Source organism: Oncorhynchus clarkii, chromosome 4, assembly GCF_045791955.1.
Source record: "Oncorhynchus clarkii lewisi isolate Uvic-CL-2024 chromosome 4, UVic_Ocla_1.0, whole genome shotgun sequence".
NCBI classification, from domain to species: Eukaryota; Metazoa; Chordata; class Actinopteri; order Salmoniformes; family Salmonidae; genus Oncorhynchus; species Oncorhynchus clarkii.
Window position 1 is genome coordinate 89318098 of NC_092150.1, and position 20705 is coordinate 89338802.

General features: G+C 43.1%; 2 protein-coding genes across 2 annotated transcripts; one reads left to right on the top strand and one right to left on the bottom strand.

Moving 5' to 3' along the window:
- Positions 1–1292: 1292 nt before the first annotated feature.
- LOC139407897 (protein c-Fos-like) lies at positions 1293–5514 on the bottom strand. Its single transcript, XM_071151771.1, has 4 exons — positions 5250–5514; positions 4185–4484; positions 3702–3809; positions 1293–3356 (listed from the first exon to the last, which is right to left on the bottom strand). The coding sequence occupies exons 1-4, from the start codon at positions 5412–5414 to the stop codon at positions 2580–2582; spliced, it is 1350 nt and encodes a 449-aa protein (XP_071007872.1). The 5' UTR covers positions 5415–5514; the 3' UTR covers positions 1293–2579.
- A 5863-nt stretch (positions 5515–11377) lies between these two features.
- On the top strand, positions 11378–13997 carry LOC139407427 (protein c-Fos-like). The gene is made up of 3 exons (XM_071151198.1): positions 11378–11676; positions 12200–12415; positions 12592–13997. The coding sequence occupies exons 1-3, from the start codon at positions 11542–11544 to the stop codon at positions 13348–13350; spliced, it is 1110 nt and encodes a 369-aa protein (XP_071007299.1). The 5' UTR covers positions 11378–11541; the 3' UTR covers positions 13351–13997.
- The last annotated feature ends 6708 nt before the right edge of the window (positions 13998–20705 follow it).

The following is a 20705-nucleotide window of genomic DNA, read 5'->3' on the forward strand; positions in this document are numbered from 1 at the left end:
ATAAAGATGAAGGCCACAGAGAGACGATAGGGACTGGAAGGGGCATCAGAGAGACTGTGAATAAAGATGAAGGCCACAGAGAGACGATAGGGACTGGAAGGGGCATCAGAGAGACTGTGAATAAAGATGAAGGCCACGGAGAGACGATAGGGACTGGAATGGGCATCAGAGACTGTGAATAAAGATGAAGTATTTTCACTCTATTGCATAATTGCTCAGCTCAGCAGAATTTCATGCCCAGATGACAGTCTTCTGGCACGAATACCATTCAGCTCTGAGATATAAATATGGATGCTTTTTCCTAACTATATAACATAGGCCCAACACATGAAGACACTTTCTTCAATATGGCTTCACTATCTTGTGGCTTTGACATGGTCAGTCAGTCAATGATGATGAGCTTACAGATAGATATGCAGCACTAAACATAATGTATAACATGCAATGTAATTTATTACGGTTGAAGAAGAAGAAGTGATATATATTAGACAGAAATGTGCATTTATTTTTATTTAAGAAGAAACATGTTTAGTTGTCTGTCTGGTACTGTCTGTATTAGGTTGCACGGCAAGAAGAGGCAATTCTAGAACAGAATAGGCTAGAAGAGGGTAGAACAGAATAGAAAATGCAATTCTATTTTTTTCATGGGTAGGAGCAGGCAGACAAGCTAATAATACAACTAAAGCCAGCATAAACACGTACAGCTACAGGCAATGTAAAATGAATTCCACGGCACTCTATTACATGGGAATTCCTGTGAAGGACTGTGTGTTTCCTGATAACAACGGTTCTCTCGGGTTCTCCCTCCACTCGCTCTGCCTGCCCTGCTTTGTCTTTTTTTTCCGGGAAAATCTTCCGGAGAGAAACCCGACACTGCCAAAACATCTCCATGGAGACAAAACGTCTGAACTCTCCAAATATGGACATGGAAGTGCAACGCAATCGTGTGCAGCGTAAACACGTCGTGATGTAAAAATACTGCAACCGTACACTCTGTGCTGTGTGCTTATCTGAAATTGCCTTGACAGGGAGAATATTGGCAAGAGATTAACGACAATGAATCATTAACATGATCTCGTTGTTTAAAAATACATGTTATCCTCGATGAATTTATATCGTTCCAATATTACAATTATTTATGGAAAGAGCATTTGACATAGCTGTAGGCCTTCATAAGAAGTAGCTTATATGACTTATTCTGACAGAAATATCATTATAGGCCTATACAGACCTGAACAACAGCCTATATATGAGAATGCAATGTATTCCATTAAAACAGTCAACAACTAAGATTTGTCAATGGTATATTTTTTATTTGTCTGTGTTCTATTTATTTATTTTTGGCATTTGACCAAGAGTTAGTCAAAACTTTGAATGTAAAAAAAAATAATCTATGTCATAAAATACATCTTAATAAAACACATGGCACTGTGTTTTCAGTGAAAACCTGAAAGAAATCTCACCTTACAGTAAAATAATGTCCACATTACTTAAACTGTAATTTCACCTGTTCAGACACAATCTGATAACGGCATCCACACAAACCACAGTCTAGTTTCACATATATATTTAAGGATGAAACACAAAAATGTAGCACCATTTTGAATGGTATGATTTTTCATGCATTTAATTTTGATACAATACCAACAATATACATATGTATCTCTCTCAAGAGCAGTGGTGTAAAGTACTTCAGTAAAAATACTTTAAAGTACTACTTAAGTACTTTTTTGGAGGTATCTGTACTTTACTATTTATATTTCTGACTACTTTTAAACTTCACTATATTCCTAAAAAAAAAGTGAGTTTACCACATACATTTCCCCTGACACCCAAAAGTACTGGTTACATATTTAATGCTTAGCAGGACAGGAAAATGGTCCAATTCACAGACTTATGAAGATAACATCCCTGGCCAGCTCAACTGCCTCTGATCTGGCTGACTCACTAAACACAAATGCTTGGTTTGTAAATGATGCCTGAGTGTTGGGAGTGTGTCCCTGGCTATCCGAAAAGTAATATAAGTAATTATTTATACTTTTACTTTTGATACTTCAGTATATTTTTAGCAATTACATTTACTTTGAATACTTAAGTATATTTAAAAACCTAATACTTTTAGATTTTTACACAAGTAGTATTTTACTGGGTGACTTTCCCGTTTACTTGAGTCTATTATGTTCTATGAAGGAATCTTTACTTTAACTTAAGTATGACAATTGGGTACTTTTTCCACCACTACTCAAGAGAGTGAACAGCCCTCACAGGTGCACCAATATATCTGGAAGAAGTTAACACCGTTACAGTCACAGTAACCATTTCATTTGGTGCTAAAGGTTAAAGGTTAACAAAACATCTGGGGATAGATAGATAGATAGATAAATAGACCATAGCTTATTGATTCAATATCAACCTCATGGACCAGTTTCCCAGACACAGATCTAGTCCTAGTCCTGGACTAGGAGAGCACTTTCAATGGAGAATCATTATTGAATATGCTATTATTACTTTTTAATAAGACTAGGCTTATTCTGTGTGTGGGGAACTGGCCCTATTTCTCCAACCAGTTCATAACAGATTCACAAGGCCAACAGAGTGGGAGAATTGAGACTACCGTTAATCAAATCAGATCTACCGCTAACGACTCCTTTGAGACCCTCGGAGCTCTCACAACACCCCTTCTCCTCAGCCACATGATCTATCTCGGAGTAATTGAACGAAAACACAGAGCGGTAATAACTGCTACATGTAGGACTGTCAGTGGAAGTCATCATCGTAGGGGTGCAGAGGGGCTCCAGATCATTAGCCACAGACTTGTACAGGGTCTCCCAGTCTGAGAGGCAGAAGGGGCCCCCGAGGAGGTCGATGTCGGGAACGGACGGGGCGGTCTCAGGGGCCACAGCCATGTTGAGTTCCAGACTGGGGACCAGGTCCTGTAGGTCACCCTGGTCGAAGTCTAGATCCTCCATGGGTTCTTCCTCAGCACTGGAGCACAGTAGGATGTTGGAGTTACCCAAGATTGCCGAGGCAGAGATGGAGATGCTTGGGACGGGGACGGTGTCCATTTCTTGGAACAAGGGGACCTTGGACACAGTCACTACTGTCGCATTGCCTTCTGGTAGTTGGAGTTTGTCTGCATTCTCCAAGATGGAGAGCAGCTGGGCAGAATCTGGGGCGTCTTGTAGAATGCCTTCAATGTCATCGTCGATCTCATTTTCGATATCGTCCTCAGCGACGGCTAGTTTGCAGGCTGGTTGGTGGGCGGATAGGATCTGTTCCAGTCTCTCTTTCTCTTTCAGGAGGTGGGTTATCTCTGTCTGCAAGGCCTCTTTGTCCCCCTCAAGCTGATCAGTTTCCTATGTAAGGGGAGAACCACACATCAATCAATTAACACATTTATGAAATGACAATTAAAAAAATATATGTGGTCTAGTACGAAGTATGGAGAGCCTCAATCACTTTGGGTAAAATCCATTCTGCTAAGCTTCTCCATAAGGACATAACAGTAGTTTTTGTTTTCAGATGAAAACAAGGTGCACTTTGGGTAAAATCCATTCTGCTAAGCATCTCCATAAGGACATAACAGTAGGTTTTTTTTCAGATGAAAACAAGGTGCACTTTGGGTAAAATCCATTCTGCTAAGCATCTCCATAAGGACATAACAGTAGTTTTTTTTTCAGATGAAAACAAGGTGCACTTACGGCTTGCAGGGTGTCAGTGAGCTCCCTCCGTCTGTTGCGACACTTGGCTGCAGCGACTTTATTCCTCTCTCTCCTGATATTTCTCCTCTCGTCCTCTTCTGATGAAGGCTAGATCAGTCTCAACAAATGAGAACCCTGTCAATGCATATCCGGACCTGCATGAGGAATCTTGCCATCTCATCACTTGGCTAATTCAACATTTGGCAAAGGGTAGCCCTAAAAAAAAAAGAAGCCTACACATCCTTCAATGCAGTGTCAGAAAATATGCCATTGTTAAAGAATGTAGACTCTCCTTGGCTAAGATACAAATGTAATGTATAGTGAGAGGCTCTACACCCAAGCAATCACTGAGACGTGCGTAAAATGCTACAACATTGGCACAGTCTACCTGGTAGGTCACGTGCACACACGCACATCAGACATTCAAGATTTTTTTTTTTTAAAGATGTATCAAAATTCTCCTTGATATTTAACAAGGCTTGCCTGTTTTTTCCCTTTCTTGCTGCCTTCCACTCTGGAAGACAACTGGGTTGCGCCATGCGCTCTGCTAAGCTTTGCACGTCCACTGGAGGAGGAAGAGGAGGAGGAGGAGGAGGAGGAGGAGGAGGAGGAGGAGGAGGAGGAGGAAGAGGAGGAGGAGGAGGAGGAGGAGGAGGAGACTGATGCTGATGTGATGACGGTGGTCTGTTGGAACATCCAGTGCAGATCCAGGGAGGTTGAGATTGCAGTCACCGTTGGAACAAAGGGAGACTGCCATGGAGAGTCTGTTTCTCCACAGACATCCTGCAAAAACAATACAAGGAATGTTGAATTTATTGAATAAAAATCAATTGAATCCAATGATGTGCAAGGTTGACCTTTCCAAAAAGGGGTGTGATGTGCATCAATGATTTGGTTATTGGCGTGAAATGTATAGCACTATTTATGGAGTATCTACAAAGATAATTCTGTACTAATTTACAACATCTAGAATTATTTTTTTACTAGCATTTTAAATGGTTTCTGACGTCACACATAATTAATCAATGACAGTCCATCTCGTGATGCCAAAAATAGCTACACCAATCATCATCATCATCATCACCATCATCACCATCATGATCTATTGGCATGATGGCATCAGTCAAGTCTTAAATTATAATTTGGTCAACATGGACCTTCTATACCACGCTAGGAATGTCAGGAATTTGAAGGTAATCAGTCAACAGTCTGACGGTGCCATGTAGGCTTGGACTGTACGGTACCTACCTACCTACCTACCTACCCAATAAAGGCATTTTCAACATGCCATAAACATCTGAATATGTAATAGGGAATGGTGCTGACAATGCTACATTTCACAGGAGCGGTTCGCGATCTAGTTGGCTAGAATCACCGTGTCTTATTAGTTAGGCCTAATATGCAATTATTATTATTTTTTGTTAATAAATAATTGATTTAGCCACAAACTCAATGCAACACAGACATAATGAATATTTAAAAAAATGCCAACGACAATTACATTCAAATGTTTTCCTTTTGTTTCTAATAAGATCCTAAAAAAAATACCTGCGACATGTTGCTGTCCATTGACGATTTGTTCCTGTGTGAATCTGGAGATCGCTGGCTACACTGGGGGATATCTCCGGTAGGCGATGCTGCGCAGGTGCTGCTGCTGCTGCTGATAGACGAGCTCGAGGAGTCATCGTAGTCTGGGCTCGAGTCCGGATACATGATGATGCCTTATCAACAAAATGTACTAACAATAAAACTTTACAAAATAAATCACTATCCCTATTAAATGATCGTATTCTATAATCTACTGTCCTGCTGTTGTCACCTCTGTGCATTACTTTCACCGCTTTCAAGTGAATGGTAGTAGCTACAGATAGTGGAGCGCGCCTCCTTTTATTGTGAGCCTGAATTTTATTAATGAAATATGTGTGGAGAGACGGTACCATTCCACAAAGAGGGTAGGGTGTTATAGGCTAAAATAAACAGGCTTGTTTTTAGCAACGGAGCTGCAATATTACCCACACACATTTTAAAACTGAGATGATAGCAGTCTCAATGTATTTCAGATTAATTGTACCGCTCAAATATGACCACATTGTTTGTATGTTGAGGCCCTCTTCAAGAAATGGATGCCTACATTGTAACCACCAACGTGTGAATGAACTACGTCACATCATAAGCTATATCCTGTGCAGCAGTTTGCATTACTCACGTTATAACCTGTTCCCTTTGTAAAAACGTTGTTTCATAATACACACATGGCCACGTTTAAGATAATGCACAGAACATATACTGTATGTACCACACTATATATAGCCTATACTGAAATAGCTTTGAAAATAATTTGCCAATCTTGTATTTCCTATAGACTACGGCAGTGTTTCTCAAACCTCTCCTCAGGAACCCTCAGGAACGGACCCCAGCCGTTCCAAACCTCTCCTCAGGGACCCCCAGCCATTCCAAACCTCTCCCCAGGGACCCCCAACCTCTCCTCAGGGACCCCCAACCATTCCAAACCTCTCCCCAGAGACCCCCAGCCGTTCCAAACCTCTCCTCAGGGACCCCCAACCATTCCAAACCTCTCCTCAGGGACCCCCAACCATTCCAAACCTCTCCTCAGGGACCCCCAACCATTCCAAACCTCTCCTCAGGGACCCCCAACCATTCCAAACCTCTCCTCAGGGACCCCCAGCCGTTCGAAACCTCTCCTCAGGGACCCCCAGCCGTTCCAAACCTCTCCTCAGGGACCCCCAACCATTCCAAACCTCTCCTCAGGGACCCCCAACCATTCCAAACCTCTCCTCAGGGACCCCCAACCATTCCAAACCTCTCCTCAGGGACCCCCAGCCGTTCCAAACCTCTCCTCAGGAACCCCCAACCATTCCAAACCTCTCCTCAGGGACCCCCAGCCGTTCCAAACCTCTCCTCAGGGACCCCTAGCCGTTTCCTTGTTTGTGATCTATTCCAGAACTAGCACACCTGAGTCAACTAGTCAACTAATCATCAAGCCCTAGATTATATGAATCAGGTGAGATAGTTCAGGGATAAAACAAAACATCTGGGGTTCCCCGAAGAGTGGTTTGAGAACCACTGGCTACAGCAACTGACCTAAAATGTCGTCCAAAACACAGCAATCCTCTGTTGGCTTCCGTATCCACACAACCTAGTATTATAATATTTGATAACCTGTGTTCTTTGTTATAATCATTCAATAACATCAGTACAATTGTGGATGTATCTGAATAGAATAGCAGATGTTTTCTGCATCCACTCAGGTAACAAGGTGCAAATCTGTCGTTCTGCCCCTGAACAGGCAGTTAACCCACTGTTCCTAGGCCGTCATTGAAAATAAGAATTTGTTCTTAACTGACTTGCCTAGTTAAATAAAAGTAAAAAATACAAATATATTTAAAAAAATATGTTTTTTAAACAGAAAATTAATAAAGTGTTATTCTTGTTATAACATACATTGAAAAGGGTTTGGTTTGAGGTTTTGTACCTTTACAAACCTGCTACAGAGACACCTCTCTAGTTGTGAGATTTTAGCTGTGATAATTATTAATGCATGGCCCACAACTTGAACTATAGCTCCAGCAACAGACTTTACGCTGCAGACAGATAACCAATCAGAGAGGACACCATTAGGACCATATGTGGAGTTTCCGGTTCACACGTTGCGTCATATTTGAGTGAGGGGCTAAAATTCGACCATTCAAACACTGTAGCATAGCCTAGAGAACAAAAAATGAAATTATGCCTTGAAATGAACCCGTGTCCGTCATTCATTCTATAAATAGAGGCATCATAACGTTGCATAACATATTCATATAATAATGATTAAATCGTATTCTTGCAATTTCGTGACAGCTGCCGTAGACTATTATTATCAAGGAGTTGGAGGCAGCGTGTCCTGGACTACGTCCCAAATGGCACCCTAGGATAGTAGTGCAGCACTAGGGAATAGGGAGACATTTGGGATGCAGATTTTCATTTTCTTGCACATGAATGGTCTTTTTCTAAACAGGTACTTCAGTAAATATTACGGACAGCTATTTTTTTATTTTTTTTCGGATGACCTCACAACTCCTCTCAAGTAGTGGCCCGGGGCGATAGAACCATAGAACGATGGAACGTGAGAACAGAATAAAGAGACAGACAGACGGGGGCCTCCCTGTGAATGAGGGTCTGCCTAGCGCTTCCCGGCAACCACGCCCCCTCTATATTTACTGGTAGTTCATTAGGGTGGTCTGCACTCTCTTTCATTCTGTCACCAGATTGCGGGTCGGTTTAGGGACTGAGATATGAGCTTCAGACAATTATAGACCCCTGCCCTATGTTCAGGACAAATACAAGTTTTCACTGGGGTCACTCAAGCGTGAATGTGGGAAATGCTTTGGAATTTTGGAACGCTATATTTAGATCTAGAGATTATTAGGGATCAATAGATGACATCACTGGGATTTTGGGAAACCGAGTGACAGATCACAACGTTTAGCCGACCCGTTGATGGGAGAGAAGTCTGAATAGGCAACTTTTTGTGCACTGTTGAAAAGAAGCAACACCTCAAAGGACTTAGTTTTCCCGATGACTTTAAGTTGCATTTATGGGAAGGTTAATTCTGATAAGACTAAATAACACTTGAATACTCACAACCAATGCATAAACATTTCATTGTTCCATTATAGCCTATAACTCAAGCATTTGATCTCAAGCATAAGATCCTGTGGCCTAAAAGGAGCATGCTCTGATGTGTATAACACTTTCATAAAGCTGTCTGAGTGACTATAAAGTAGGCTCCGCTTGTGTAAAACTTTGACAACATACATTGTATTTAGGCCTATACAATGACTGGCAATACAGCCTAAATAAACTGTAATTGACTGTAAATTCATAACATCTCAAATCCACTCAAAATAAACATTGCATTAACGCAAGCCCTGTAGTCCGATGTTGTGTAGGCCTATATTGAGTCTTGCCAACCACTCTGGCTACCTAAATAAACAGTTGTCAACTAACTATGCCTTCCTTTCCATTTGCTCCGCTCTGAAAGACTGCTGTGCAAAGCCAGAGCGTCACTGACGCGAAGGGGTGGAGCGTTACCCGGACAACGCAGACTTGTTCAACAAAACACGAGCCGGTGAAACACCGCCAAGCACCAAGTTTATAGTCCCGCCGAGAGGACGCTTATAGGGCATATTTAAATGCGTGGGGGGGAGAGGGAACCCTTTTGTAGACTACTGGTCTATTAGAGTGACGTTTTCCATCCACATCTAAACATGTTTATTAAAAGCAGAATATAAGCAAAACAATAGTTTGTTTTGTACATTAGGCCCATGAATAATAGTTTGAGATGTTATTTAGCTACATTCATGCCTATCCAGGATTTATAATCCCCCCCCCCCCAAAAAAAAAAAAAAAAAAATGAAGTCCATATTAAAAGGCTCAGCTGTCTACATTGGTCAGTTTATTTACTTCTGTGTGTTTTGAGCTGATGAGATACACATCGTCTCACCACATGCCGTCCTAATAGAAATTCTAGTAGTTCTGAAGAACAGGGATCCCGACAGTCACTACGAGGCTACTGCATATAAAGCACTCATAGGGAACACCTTCGTTATGACTATCTAAGACGACTTCACTCGACCACAACAACGGAAAAGTATTTCCTGACCGACTTGTTGCTTCACTTGCTGCCATGCCCTCGCATTACCTCACCTGGAACCAACAGGTACAAACATTGCCTCGGGCCAAAGTACATGTTGTTGGCCTCAGTTACAGCAGCTGCATGGTATTATTATTGATCTCTGTTTATGTTTTGTGCAATAGTTCTAGAATGCCCGTATTTCTATAGACCTATTCTATATGCATTACACGTAATTGATCAGTTTTTCAGGTATTAGTAACACCTGTACATTGTTGAATCAGTTTATACTCGTGAAGAACTTTAGCATATTTTCAAGGACCTAACTGAAATTACATGTAATGTTAAATACTACATAGGCATCGGGACCCTTCCTAAATTCTACCCAATGTCAAGCTGTTCAATATTTTCTTCAGTAAATAGGGAAGTTGCGCATATATAAATAATTTAAACTTTCTTTAACTAGGCAAGCCAGTTAATAACAAAATATTATTGAGGAATAGTGTGTTAACTGCCTTGTTCAGAGGCAGAACGACAGATTGTTACCTTGTCAGTGTAACCGATGTGAAACGGCTAGCTTAGTTAGCGGTGCGCACTAAATAGCGTTTCAATCGGTGACGTCATTTGCTCTGAGACCTTGAAGTAGTAGTTCCCTTTGCTCTGCAAGGGCTGCGGTTTTTGTGGAGCGATGGGTAATGATGCTTCGAGGGTGACTGTTGTTGATGTGTGCAGAGGGTCCCTGGTTCGCGCCCGGGTGTGGGCGAGGGGACGGTCTAAAGTTACATATTCCTGTTACATTGGTGCCGTGACCCGGATCACTGGTTGCTGCGGAAAAGGAGGAGGTCAAAAGGGGGGTGAGTGTAACGGATGTGAAACGGCTAGCTTAGTTAGCGGTGCGCGCTAAATAGCGTTTCAATCGGTGACGTCAGTTGCTCTGAGACCTTGAAGTAATAGTTCCCCTTGCTCTGCAAGGGCCGCAGCTTTTGTGGAGCGATGGGTAACGATGGGTAACGATGCTTCGAGGGTGACTGTTGTTGATGTGTGTTTCACGCCCGGGTATGGGCCCGGGTATGGGCGAGGGGACGGTCTAAAGTTATACTGTTACATCAGCTCAGGGAATCAATCCAGCAACCTTTCGGGTACTGTCCCAAAGCTCTTGCCTTATATCGGTGGGGTCTAGATTAGGACTAGGGTGTGCACCACATTGGTATTTAAAATAGGCGTAGGGCCTGTAGGCTGTGAAACCTATAGGAGAATTAAAATATATTCCACATCATTACCATGGGACAATATAGGTCCTCTGGTAAAACACAAATAACACAGCATTAAATCCTATATAAACTATTGCATTGTTGTTGAAAGTAACTATACATAATGTTAACCATAAATAGCTTTACTTTGTTATATTCTGCCATAGTTGACCATTTAGTATCCCATATTCCAGTTTTCACAACAGCCAGTTAGTTCTCTGTTGTCTTTCCTTAACGTCATGTTCCTGTCTAGGTTCAAAATATACAGGTTAATTAAAACAGGAGGATTATAATATCCCAGAACTCTTTGCAATTTAGCAACGGCGCTAGTAGTTATCAATGGAGCTGGTCCTATGAATTGGTTTCTTTTCGGACGCTTCTGTATGGAATTACTTCATCGTCTTCAACGTTCCCATCTTCAATAGTTCTGCGTTTCCCAGCAGGGCCCGCCCATTTAACAGGATGCACCATATAAGGTAAATTACGTTGACGGGATCTCCTTCTGGAACGTTCCATTTCTTGAGAAAGGGAACTTTGAAGTTCTAACTTTTTTTAAACCATTTTTTGTTGCCAATAAACACACAATAAAAGCACTTTTAAGCACAAAATGAATTTATTCGATAGTTAAAAGTGTGTTACAAGTCTCATCATTTGTGTTTAGTATTTTCATAAACCGTTGTTATGTTGTGCTCCTCACCCATTCAAGGAAGGTACGTACCAATTCTACGTCACGATTATTTCCTCGCCAGACGGTCTGCAAGCCTATAAAACCCATGCGAACTGTCAAAGTCGGTAGTCAAACTTTCCGCAGCAGAAGAGAGATACTGTAACAAACGAAAGAGACATCAGCTAACCTGCCAAAAGGATCACTTGACTTTGACAGCTTTAGCCGAGGCTTACTTTCGTTTCACTTGATTTGGAATTTTATCGAGTTTCTTCGTGATCTCCTGAAACGATGATGTACTCCGCTTTCAACACCGATTGTGACTCTTCTTCTCGCTGTAGTACAGCTTCTCCATCCGGCGACAAGCTGGTTTACTTCAACTCTCCTGAGGGATCCTACTCCAGCATGGGCTCTCCCCAATCTCAGGTATATACATCAGTCAATGTGGCGTATTTCCTTTTTACAATTACAATAAATACCTGTTTTATAAGTGTAATAACCACGCAGTAATGATGGATTATAAACCATGCAATTCCAGCGATACCGTATGCAGCTAAACCTTTATCAAATCGTATCTTACACTTTAACATGTTATAACAATGCATGAATGTGCATAGTAGATGTTGACGCATATAAAGCTAGACGCTTCTAAAGTATCACTGTTATGCTCTGCAACAGAGCACTGGCTACACGCTCCTGTAGTTCATTCATTTAACAAGCAGCGAGGAAACTCCAGAGAAGTTAAGCGTCATAGCCTACATCACTAGGGATATTTATAAACACTATGGCTTTTAATAGACCGACCAACCAACTGACTAAATTCATATGCATGAGTGAAATGATGCTGGTGCATTGCTTCAGCAGCAGTACCACCCACCCTCCTTAGTAGCTGACCCTCTGTCTATATACATTCTACTGTACTGACTGATTTACCCTCCTTCTGCAACAGGACTTCACAGACCTGAATTCAGTGTCCAGTGGTCCGTCCTTCATCCCTACTGTTACCGCCATCTCTGCCAGCCCAGACCTGCAGTGGTTGGTCCAGCCGCTATCCTCTGTGGCACCTTCTTACAGAGCCCATCCCTACAGTGCCAGCCCCCCAACCTACACTAGAGCCATGAGGAACAAGGGCCACAGCTCTGGGCGCAGAGGCAAAATGGAACAGGTAATTCTCCTAACTGATCTTAAAGCTGGTCTATGGGACTATAGTGTTGCAACAATGTATGTTCACTGCTTTCGTTTTGAATATGGAAAACCGGGCATGTAGGGTTTAATCATGACATTTGCATTAAATTGGAGAACTACAGGGACTTAATTTTCTTTCTTTTTTTTCTTTTCTAGCTTTCGCCTGAGGAGGAGAAGAAGAAGCAAGTCCGTAGAGAGAGGAACAAGCAGGCAGCAGCTAAATGCCGCAACAGGAGGAAGGAACTCACCGACACTCTGCAGGGTGAAACTGACGAGCTGGAGGACGAGAAGTCCGCTCTCCAGAACGACATCGCCAACCTGCTCAAAGAGAAGGAGAAATTAGAGTTTATCCTGGCAGCCCACCAGCCCATCTGCAAGATCCCTTCTGATATGGACACGACTTTCCTCTCTATCTCTCCCTCCCATGGGGTCTCCATCCAGCTGTCCCCACCACAGAGCATGGTATCCAGCTCTGCCGCTCCCCTCGCCTCCATCCAGTCCACCTCCACCCTCTCAACCTCTGCCTCCATGTTCTCCAGCAGTTCCTTCCTGTCCACTGCCTCCGTCTCCGACGTCAAGATGGCCGACCTGGACACAGCCTGCCTGGAGTCCCTGTCTCTCCTCGTCAAGACGGAGATGGAGACGGCCCGGTCGGTGCCCGAGGTCGATCTGACCAGCTCCCTGTACACCCAGGACTGGGAGCCTCTCTACAGTACAGCCAATAATGACTTTGAACCCCTGTGCACCCCTGTGGTCACCTGCACCCCATCCTGCACTACCTATAAGTCTTCATTTGTCTTTACCTACCCAGAGGCTGAGGCTTTCCCTACCTGTGGTGTAGCACACCGGAGAGGCAGCACCAGCAATGACCAGTCCTCTGATTCCCTCAGCTCCCCTACCCTCCTAGCCCTGTGAGGAGAACTTCAAGTTGCGTTACCCAAATGGCTCCCTATATAGTGCACTGCTTCGGGCTCTGGTCAAACGCAGTGCACTTGGGGACCCCCCCCCCCCCTCCCCCTCTTCCACACAACACGACTTCCTCTAGAGCACATTTGGCACTTCATGTACAGTGTTAGATGTGCAGAATGATCGCAGGGCTATGGACTTGGACACACAACCAGGAAGCCGACGCATTTGATTTGTTTACCAAGTTGTCTCGACTATAATCGGTTATTACTTGCCGCTTTCAACTATGTAGCAAGTTAAAGCATGTTTAACTTATAACACATAATAGTTTGGGTTTACAAACCGTATATTGATTTTATGGCTCTAGATAACAAAGTTGTTGACTTGTTCTTCAGCGCAATATAGTTATCTTGACCGGTTTGTTTTCTGGTTGATGGAATGTGAACTTGTTTGTGGTGTGTGTATATATATATATAAAAAAACATGATGAGCTTCTCTAACCATGGTCTGAGTGGTCTATATCTTAGTATGAGAGTTTTCTGTGAAAACGTTGGTATTTAATTTATTACATGTATTTATTTATTTATTTAAATGAACTACAAAGCAAAAAACCTTTATAAACCTAACAAATAAAAAGGAAATGAAATATTTAAAAAGATCTCTTTGCTTCTTCCCCCTTTGTCTAAATAAACACACAATTTGCACTGAAATACTTTATATAGAATATCGAATAACAGTGTTTTACAGCATTTACACAATTGTCTAAAATTGGACCATAAAAATATGATTATTTTATAAAGAAAGCCCTTTTTACATCAGCAGATGTCACAAAGTGCTATACAGAAACCCAACCTAAAACCCCAAACGGCAAGCAATACAGCTGTAGAAGCGCCGTGGCTAGGAAGAAAACCTAGAGGAACCAGGCTCTGCGGGATTGGCCAGTCTACTCCTCTCCAGGATCTCCATGCGCTGTCTGTTTAATGTTCCATCGCTCTGTTGCCAAGGTCGACTCAACGTCAGAGCGTTCTGACGTCAGTGCGTGCTTATCCGTTGTTTTTTTCTCTCACTGGGCAACGGAACGCTGCGCGGTGACCTCCACTTCCGTGCCCAAATATAGATGTTGCTGCCTCAACGGCTGATAATATTTCTGGAACGTATTCGGCTTAAACCGCGTTAGCAATCAATTGCTTTCCACTTTTTTTTAACCCGTTTTACATGAGCAACTGTATGTCAATCAGAAGCTCTCTCTCGCTGTCGGGATGCATGCAACAGCATACAGCATTTGGAGCTAATTAGGGTTTAGCTAAATGTCTGACATGGCTCTAACTAGATGCAATCTTGTGTTTTTATTATTAAGGACTTGCTTATCACTCCACTATTCGATCCCTCGGGACTGCTCACGCAACTGAAGGCTACTGAAACAGCTGGAGAGTTCAGTCTGAGATATTTTCGATAAGATTGCAACAATATATAAGCTAAAGCTTTTGCATGAAACAATCCTGAAATAAAAAATGGCAGGATTTTTGTCATCTCATTGCCAGCAACATTACCAGAGTATCGTGCTTTAGTCTGTGCACCTGCAGAATTTTGAGGTCTGTATCTGACACTCTAAAAGCGATTTATGTCATGTGTTGAGGTCTGTATCTGACACTCTAAAAGCGATTTATGTCATGTGTTGAATAGATGATCCACTTGTATTTCGTTGTGAAGAAAATTTCTCTATGGGAGGAAATATTCAATTAGATTATTTTGTCATCTTTACCCTCATACAGAAAAAGGCATTGTAAAATATATATGTCTAACTTTTGAACTAAAGAAGAAAGATGCTCAATAAAATAGTGAGGCATGGGGCTGCTGATATGGGCTACATTTGAAAGCAGAGACCTTTAGACTAGGTCTACTGTTCTGGGCAATAATGGACATAGTAAGGCCACAGACCACAGACAGCTATAACAAGGAATAAGAGTGGTGGTGTGGAGAGAAGGCTCCCGTTTTTAAGAGCAAAGCGATGTTATATTAAATTATTCATATACCCCCACGAACGTACTCTACTCTGATGCTAAACTTGGCTTTTTAAGGTACAGACCACACAGTCTGGTCACACTGTAGAGAATGAGTACAGAGCACACAGTCTGGTCACACTGTAGAGAATGAGTACAGACCACACAGTCTGGTCACACTGTAGAGAATGAGTACAGACCACACAGTCTGGTCACACTGTAGATAATGAGTACAGAGCACACAGTCTGGTCACACTGTAGAGAATGAGTACAGAGCACACAGTCTGGTCACACTGTAGAGAATGAGTACAGACCACACAGTCTGGTCACACTGTAGATAATGAGTACAGAGCACACAGTCTGGTCACACTGTAGAGAATGAGTACAGAGCACACAGTCTGGCCACACTGTAGAGAATGAGTACAGAGCACACAGTCTGGTCACACTGTAGAGAATGAGTACAGAGCACACAGTCTGGTCACACTGTAGAGAATGAGTACAGAGCACACAGTCTGGTCACACTGTAGAGAATGAGTACAGAGCACACAGTCTGGTCACACTGTAGAGAATGAGTACAGAGCACACAGTCTGGTCACACTGTAGAGAATGAGTACAGAGCACACAGTCCGGTCACACTGTAGAGAATGAGTACAGACCACACAGTCTGGTCACACTGTAGAGAATGAGTACAGAGCACACAGTCTGGTCACACTGTAGAGAATGAGTACAGACCACACAGTCTGGTCACACTGTAGAGAATTAGTACAGACCACACAGTCTGGTCACACTGTAGAGAATGAGTACAGACCACACAGTCTGGTCACACTGTAGAGAATGAGTACAGACCACACAGTCTGGTCACACTGTAGAGAATGAGTACAGAGCACACAGTCTGGTCACACTGTAGAGAATGAGTACAGAGCACACAGTCTGGTCACACTGTAGAGAATGAGTACAGAGCACACAGTCTGGTCACACTGTAGAGAATGAGTACAGACCACACAGTCTGGTCACACTGTAGAGAATGAGTACAGAGCACACAGTCTGGTCACACTGTAGAGAATGAGTACAGAGCACACAGTCTGGTCACACTGTAGAGAATGAGTACAGACCACACAGTCTGGTCACACTGTAGAGAATGAGTACAGACCACACAGTCTGGTCACACTGTAGAGAATGAGTACAGACCACACAGTCTGGTCACACTGTAGAGAATGAGTACAGACCACACAGTCTGGTCACACTGTAGAGAATGAGTACAGAGCACACAGTCTGGTCACACTGTAGAGAATGAGTACAGAGCACACAGTCTGGTCACACTGTAGAGAATGAGTTTTCATTCATAGGGGAAAATAGTAATAGTAACATGTTGGGAAGACATCAGGAGGAGTTGTGGTGGTCTGGAAGAGACGGGGTCCAAGCTCAGGGAGGTCTTTAATGGTCTTATCTGACAGGTGTGATCAGAATGTCTTTAGAGATCTGTACCATGATCACAACGAGGTTAATTATGCTATACTTGGCCACTATGCCTCAGCCTATTTATCTCACATCTCTGTCACTACAGCATATCATATTCAATTTACAGTATCACTCACATGTTATGAGAGACAGGCCCAAGGTATGGAAGTGTACAAGTATCACTCACATGTTATGAGAGACAGAACCAAGATATGGATGTGTACAAGTATCACTCACATGTTATGAGAGACAGAACCAAGGTATGGATGTGTACAAGTATCACTCACATGTTATGAGAGACAGAACCAAGATATGGATGTGTACAAGTATCACTCACATGTTATGAGAGACAGAACCAAGATATGGATGTGTACAAGTATCACTCACATGTTATGAGAGACAGAACCAAGGTATGGATGTGTACAAGTATCACTCACATGTTATGAGAGACAGAACCAAGATATGGATGTGTACAAGTATCACTCACATGTTATGAGAGACAGAACCAAGATATGGATGTGTACAAGTATCACTCACATGTTATGAGAGACAGAACCAAGGTATGGATGTGTACAAGTATCACTCACATGTTATGAGAGACAGAACCAAGATATGGATGTGTACAAGTATCACTCACATGTTATGAGAGACAGGCCCAAGATATGGAATTTCGCTGCTTATCTTTATACTCTCATCCTCCCCCTTCCCACCCCAATACCAGTGAAAATACAAGTTAAATAAATAAATAAAAACCAGTCATTTATCAAACCCATTCACTCATTTCCTATGTCCTCATATTTCCTTTGTATCGACTAAATGGAGGCAGTTTAATCCATGACTGTACTCAGGAAAGGCTTCGTGCGTGATCTAGTGAATTAGAGGAGGGCGGGTCGTGGTAAGGAAGTCAGCAATCACACACCGAAAGACACAATGAACTTCCGCTCTCACTCTGACTGACTGATCTATCATAGACACACACCCTTTTTTCTGCAATCATTTTGAAAGTGTCACAGCTGTTACACATGTGGTTCTTTATTACGTCTCCTGATCTTTATCTCCCTTAATGTGAATTCTTCCTAGAATGTGTTTCAGAACCCCCAGAGGAGTTACGGGTTAAAACTACACCCATGTTGATGTTTTTTTTTTTTACCCTGTTGCTGTAAATCAAAAATCTTTGTTCAAATCTCTTGCTGGAACTCATGTTCACAATCCCAAGCATCTTGTTTTGACGTATGTGAGCGAGAGAGAGAGAGAGATAGAGAGAGAGAAACTAGTCCTACTGACGCTATCCTCTTCTTCCCCCCCCCCCCCCGACAAAAGTAGATATGTCTTTAGAGCATTTTTCTCTCAACAGCGAGTGATGCTCCAATGTTTTTCTCAGCTCAAACAGTGTGTTAGTAATAACTGTCACTATTAATATGCCTTGCCAGCTCCAGGGAGAAGGAGCGGAGGCAGGAATAGCAGGTGCTCGTCGCTTCTTTTAACATCAGCATCAACAGCAGTAAAATTAGAACTCTGTGACGCCAACCTGCGTCGATGCTGCAACCCAGGAGAGGAAGCAGGCAGCAGTGGATGTCTGAGAATAAAGAACAGAGAGAGGGAGGGAACAAAGGAAAAGAAGGAGGGAGAGAGAGATGTAGAGAGAGGGAAAGAGGGAGAGAGAGGGATGTAGAGAGAGGGAAAGAGGGAGAGAGAGGGATGTAGAGAGAGGGAAAGAGGTAGAGAGATATGTAGAGGGTGAGAGGTAGAGAGAGAGAGAAAGAGGTAGAGAGAGAGAAAGAAAGAAAGAGAGAGGGAGAGAGAGAGAGAGCGGAAGATGTAGAGAGAGAGCAGAAGGATGGAGAGGGAGAGGTAGAGAGCGGGAGTATAGAGAGGGAGAGAGAGAGAGAGAGAATGAGCGGCTGGATGTAATTCTGAGTGCAGTGATGATGGAGAGGGGGAGAGCTGAGTTCGTCTCCCTGCCATCTCCATTTTCATTGGTAGATCCATCCTCATCCTTTGACACATCTCCTCTGTCTCTTTATTTCCTGACTCAATCACAAAATGATACAGTTTGCTTATTATATCAAATAGACAGACACACTGAGAAAAAATCTTTCACAGGCCACCGTTGGTAATATCTCATATGTAAATGCATAATGACACAAATGTGAATTACCTATTTCTCATACACACTGTCAAGGGAGATGATGTCTGCATCATATTTAATACCTGTGATGATATGTATATATAGGCTTAGTAAAATCAAACTTTTCCATGCTGTCAGTAAACAATGACCACGCACGACCAGTCTGATATCTGGTGTTGAAATACATTCTAGGTAAATACAGTATCCACAGCACCTTGAGTAATCTCCGTTAACTAACACATTTGCTTTAATTGGATCAGATGCACGATACCAATTATGTTACGCAGTCGGGTCAACGGGCGATGACGTCATGAGTGACATATACAGTATCAATGACTGGAGTCTATAATAGTTTGTTTGTACAAGAGCTCCAGTAATAAAGGTCATTGACTCAGACAGGGAGGGCAATATATCTGGAGGGTGTGGAGACACGATTGCGTCATCCCGCCATCTATTAATTGTGGCAGAGTACACTTCCACTCACATACACATACACTGAGTGTCCAAAACATTAGGAACAGCTTTCTAATGTTTTGCGTTGCATGCCCCTCCTTTTGTCCTCAGAACAGACTCAATTCGTCGGGTCGTGGGACTCTACTAGGTGTCGAAAAGCGTTCCACAGGGCTTGCTGGTCCATGTTGACTTCAATGCTTCCCACAGTTGTGTCCAGTTGGCTGGATGGCCTTTGGGTGGTGGACCATTCTTCATACACACGGGAAACTGTTGAGCGTGAAAAACCCAGCAGCGTTGCAGTTCTTGACACACTCAAACTGGTGCTTCTGGCACCTACTACCATACCCTGTTCAAAGGCACTTAAATCTTTTGTTTTGCCCATTCACCCTCTGAATGGTCACACATACACAATCCATGTCTCACTTGTCTTGAGGCTTAAAAATCCTTCTTTAACCCGTCTCCTCCCCTTCATCTACACTGATTGAAGTGGATTTAACAGGTGACATCAATAAGGGATCATAGGTTTCACCTGGATTCACCTGGTCAGTCTATATCATGGAAAGAGCAATGTTTTTTACACTCAGTGTATGTGAGAACGCTGTTCATTTACTACAGTTCAGCATTCAACACTATTGTTCCCTTCAAGCTCGACTCCAAGCCCTGGGTCTGGACACCACCCTGGGTCTGGACATCACCCTGGGTCTGGAGACCACCCTGGGTCTGGACATCAACCTGGGTCTGGACACCACCCTGGGTCTGGACATCGCCCTGGGTCTGGACACCACCCTGGGTCTGGGTACCAATCTGGGTCTGGACACCACGCCCTGGGTCTGGACATCACCCTGGGTCTGGACATCACCCTGGGTCTGGACACCACCCTGGGTCTGGGTACCAATCTGGGTCTGGACACCACGCCCTGGGTCTGGACACCACGCCCTGGGTCTGGACATCACCCTGGGTCTGGACACCACGCCCTGGGTCTGGACATCACCCTGGGTCTGGACACCACCCTGGGTCTGGGTACCAATCTGGGTCTGGACACCACGCCCTGGGTCTGGACATCACCCTGGGTCTGGACACCACCCTGGGTCTGGGTACCAATCTGGGTCTGGACACCACGCCCTGGGTCTGGACATCACCCTGGGTCTGGACACCACCCTGGGTCTGGACATCGCCCTGGGTGTCTTCCTGTATTATACTGATTGCTAAAATGTTTATTATATTTTACTGAGTCATTTACTTTATGTTCCTATTCTTATCTTTATTATTTCTTAATGTTGTTGCATTGTCGAAAAAGAACCTGCAAGTAAGCATTTAGTTGGACA